Below are 4753 nucleotides of genomic sequence, written 5' to 3'. Positions count from 1 at the left end.
ATCTAAAATATGAATAGTTAATTATAACTAGTTATGGTTAATTATTCATATTTCCTGTTGTGAGCTAAATTCGCTACACTAATACAATGCAAAACAAAATTACTAAAACTTAAAATTAAATTAAAATGAGAACAAAAAATACAAAAATAAAATCTAAGAAAATCTTCTATAATCATCAATAAAATCTAAAAAATAAAATCTGATACATAAAAATAAAATGTAATACATATGTATTAAAGGGGTCATATGATGCGATTTCAATTTTTCCTTTTCTTTTTGGAGTGTTACAAGCTCTTGGTGCATAAAGAAGATCTGTAAGTTGCAAAGACTAAAGTCTCAAATCCAAAGAGATATTCTTTATAAAAGTTAAGAGTCAGCCACGCCTACCTAAAACGGCTCATTCTAACACGCCCCCACATACCTACGTCACTATCTGGGAAGATTTGCATAACGCCGCCCAAATGTTCACGCAAAGAAAGAAGGCGTAACTTTTATTCTCGCTGTAGTATTTTTGTTTCCGCCATGTCGTGAAGGCGCTGTGCGTTTCATTGTGAAAGCGAAACTACTTTGTTTGGTCTTCCAAAAGAGGATGATATCTGCTTCGTCATGCCTGGAGCTGATCCGTGCTGGTCGCTGAGGAAATACATCAACTTCGCGCTGTGGATCGCCAGATCGGCTTTCACCGTAGATAAAGCAGAGTCCAGCCCGGGGTCGTCACATGTGGTTGCCGCAAGCCTCCTTCGTCGAATCCGCCGGCCGCGCCATTCTCTAGCCCTCCGGCCTCCGCTCACTCAAGCCCGCCATGTGTGACGCTGTGTTCTTGTAAAGTTTTTTTTAAAGAATTCTCTTATGCTCATCAAGGCTGCATTTATTTGATCAATAATACAAAAAAACAGTAATCTTGCAAAATGTTATTACAATATAAAATAATGGTTTCTATTTTAATATCTTTTAAAATATAATTTATTTCTGTGATGCAAAGCTGCATTTCCATCAGCCATTACTCCAGTATAAAGTGTCACATGATCCTTAAGAAATCATTTATTACTGATTTATTAATAGAATTATCAATGTTGGCAACAGTTGTGTTGCCAAATATTTTTTTTGGAAACTGCAATACTTTTTTCAGGATTCTTTGATGAAGAAAAAGTTAAAAAGAACAGCATTTATTCAAAATATAAATCTTTTCTAACAATATAAATCTTTGCTCTCACTTCTTAACAGTTTAACACATCCTTGCTGAATAATAGTTTTAATTTCTTTCAAAAAAAGAAAGAAAGATTTACTGACGCCAAACTTTTGAACTGTAGTGTATATTGTTAGAAAAGATTTCCATTTTAAATGAATGCTCTTCTTTTTAATTTTTTATTCATCAAAGAATCCTGAAAAAATGTATCACAGGTTCCAAAAAAATATTAAGCAGCACAACCGTTTCCAGCACTGATAATAAATCAGCTTATTATAATGATTTCTGAAGGATCATGTGACACTGAAGAGTAATGATGCTGAAAATTCAGCTTTGATCACAGAAATAAATTTTAATGTATATTAAAATAGAAAAACATTATTTTACATAATAATAATATTTCACAATATTACATTTTTTCCTGTATTTTTAATCAAATAAATGCAGCCTTGATGAGCATAAAAAACTCCTGTAAAAAAACATTAAAAATCGTTCTGATCCCAAACTTTTAACCAGTAGTGTGTGTGTAATTGCATAGTTTACTTAAAATATTAATATAAGTATAACAAAGAATTTCTCACTTACATAAATTCATTTAAATAAACATTAGCATTATTAATTCAAGTAATTATTAAACTCACACGTTATTGTTAAAGCAAACAAGAAAACAATAACTAAAAAGAAAGAAACAAAGAAAAAAATGACAAGGAAAAGAGAACAATATTACTAACAGCAACGGGTCTTTAGGTTACTAGTGCAGATGTTTTGAGTCTTTAAAAAAACACTTGTTTACACTCACTTAAGACTAACAACTGTTTGTGCTAATACCCACTAGGCGGGCATTTCAACCAAGAAGTGTATGTGAATGTTTATTCACATTACTGTGAGGTGTTCTGTGGATTTGTCTTCCCATGTCTTGTTGACTTTTCTTACATAACGTATGCTTCTACAAATGCTCGTCTGTGGGGGCTGTGATCTCCAATCGGACGTGCTTGTCCCTCTCTCACAGAAAACCACACTCTCTGTTCCTCTTTTCTTTTTCTGGCACATGTCCTGCAAACCGTTCCTGAACGCTGACTCAGACAGCCTGGCTGCATTGCATGAGATAAATGAAGACTATTGATTTCTGAGCAAAACCCATCACTGGCTTGTTATCACTTGTTATCATTCCATTACATGCCAGCAGTATTGTCATATCCTTTTCCTTTATGTCCGCCAGAACAAATGACGAGCTTGATGTTGATAAAGACCATCAAGTCACACAAAAGTTGCTGTGTTTTGTACAGGATCTTGTTTTTGCAGCGGGAAACCCTGAAATTTTAGAATTTTCCAGATCACACAGATTCCTATTAGAGTGGCTTGATTATGTTTCACAGAGTAACGTTATGACCTGACCTTAAACAGAAGCAGTTCTTGACTCATTTTGATTCAGAATGATGACTCCTGTGGTCAATTCAGTCTAATTTGCAGTTCGACTTTCAAAAATTATTTTATTTGTCGGATATCATTCTTTCATTCCTTTATTTGTCGAAGCTCTATACAATTCTGGATATTTAAGTTATGTTATGTTATGTTATGTTATGTTATGTTATGTTATGTTATGTTATGTTATGTTATGTTATGTTATGTTATGTTATGTTATGTTATGTTATGTTATGTTATGTTATGTTATGTTATGTTATGCTATATTATATGCAATCTATTATTTATTGAACATTAATATGAAAAAGTACTATATTAAAAACAACAACAATTATATATTTTATATTATTAATAATATATTATTCTTTGTTTAAAGCCCTACAATTCATAATGTTTAGAATATATTATATTTATTTTATTACAGTATTAACAAAACAATTATATTATGAATAATATATAATAATAATAATTATATTATAATAATTGTGATTTATTGTTATTATTACCATTTTTGTATATTAATGAACCATTATTTTTTGTTCTTTTTATTACTTTAACTTTTTTTGCCGTAGCAATTGCAGGAAATGCTGCTTGAAGTTGACGTTTCTTTAGTGTTTTCTATTGTTTTTCTATTGTAATTTATTTATTTTTTCTCTTTTTTTATCTTGAGTAAATAATTTAAAGGTTTCAAGCTAGTTGTGCATAGGAAATTGTCTGTTCTAAAGCTCTTCTTTTGTTTCTTCTGTAGGTCGGTTCCGTCAAACAGAAGTTCTGGCCACGGTGGCAAATGTCTTCTCTGAGATCTACTCCCAAGTGTCTGGAAGACCCATGGAGAGAATCGGCAGCGGCGACATAGAGACTAAAACCCCCTCTCCATTAAAAAGGAATAATTCCGCTCTGAATGTGGCCAAGATTCTAAAACGGAACATTACGAAACAGAACCTGCTGGCCTCTGTCATGGAAGGAACAGCCAAACAGCCTTCAGCGTCTGACGTTGACAACACAGAAGGTGCAAACTCTGATGTAGGGGCCGGACTGATGGATACGGAGCACAAACTACAGCAGAAAGTCTTTAGAAAAAAAGATTCATCTCTGGCCACAGTGACTGAGGAGGCCCAACAAAGTATCTCAGACGCTTCACTCAATGGAAACGCCCCAAAACCTCTGTCTAAGGACTCTACGTTAATGAATGGTGACCACTCTACTGAGACACCAGCTCTGGATAAAGACATGTCCCTTTCCCCGGTCCTGGTGAGCATCAGTCGGGTGTCTGACGAGAGTGACTTCAAGGAACTTGAGTGCCAGGAGACCATCACTTCCACCCCAGATAAAGAACCGACCAACCTGCTGCCCAACCCGCTCATAGCCCACCTACTCAGCCAGCCCAGAGACTCATTTGAAATGGAGGAGGTAAAACAATCCTGCTTGCTTTGCCTTGTCCGGTTCTCACGCTGACAATCATCTCCAAGCTTCTCCTAAAGTTTTTTTGTGTGTGTTTTGTTGTAAAAACAGCAGAGGGTCATGACACTCAAAGCTAAAAATAATTCGGGAACATAGAACGCCTGGAGGATGTTCTTGGGATTATGGTTTTGCCTTTGATTATGTTAAAGCATGCTACTGGATCCTGATAGCAGACAATGTTCATCAGTGATACGGCAAGTCCGGATTGCCGCAAGTTTATCAGTGGCCAACACCATAGCTTGCAAAACTTGCATTTAAAGCTGAAGTATGCCATTTTTGACATTTAAAATACTTCCTCCTATCATTTCCTGCTATTTTAACATTGCTTTTAAAAAGTCAACATAACAAAGTAAAAGTTCTTTACTCATTTTGAGTCTGATATTGTATTTTGTAGTTTAGTTGAGCAAGTGAATCATCTGAGCTGATTCGGTCCATGATTCAAAAAGATTCAGTCTGATTTGGGTTGTTCGATTGTTTCAGTAAAAATATTATATTATATTAAGTATTGAACGGTCAAAATATGAATTGTAATTTAATATTAGAAAATAGTAATAGTAATAATAAATATAATTTTAAATATCAATGTGCAATTAATATTGGCATTACTTACTGATTTATTATTAGTATTTTTTATACAGGATTTCATTTTTTTTTTTTTTTTTTTTTTTTTTTTTTTTTTTAAAA

The 4753-nt window shown here is 33.7% G+C and overlaps 1 protein-coding gene across 4 annotated transcripts in view; it reads left to right on the top strand.

Moving 5' to 3' along the window:
• The window catches only part of itprid2 (ITPR interacting domain containing 2), a 49159-nt gene that overhangs the window by 31724 nt on the left and 12682 nt on the right, over positions 1-4753 (top strand). For all 4 annotated transcript variants that reach the window (XM_016293868.1, XM_016293867.1, XM_016293865.1 and 1 more), the window contains exon 9: positions 3357-4018. In XM_016293868.1, coding sequence (XP_016149354.1) covers positions 3357-4018 — 662 coding nt within the window. The remainder of the gene's footprint in view (positions 1-3356; positions 4019-4753) is intronic.

Source organism: Sinocyclocheilus grahami, unplaced genomic scaffold (genome assembly GCF_001515645.1).
Source record: "Sinocyclocheilus grahami isolate Dianchi unplaced genomic scaffold, SAMN03320097.WGS_v1.1 scaffold308.1, whole genome shotgun sequence".
NCBI lineage: Eukaryota > Metazoa > Chordata > Actinopteri > Cypriniformes > Cyprinidae > Sinocyclocheilus > Sinocyclocheilus grahami.
Note: the sequence above shows the minus strand (reverse complement) of the source record. Positions and strands in the feature narration are given on the sequence as shown.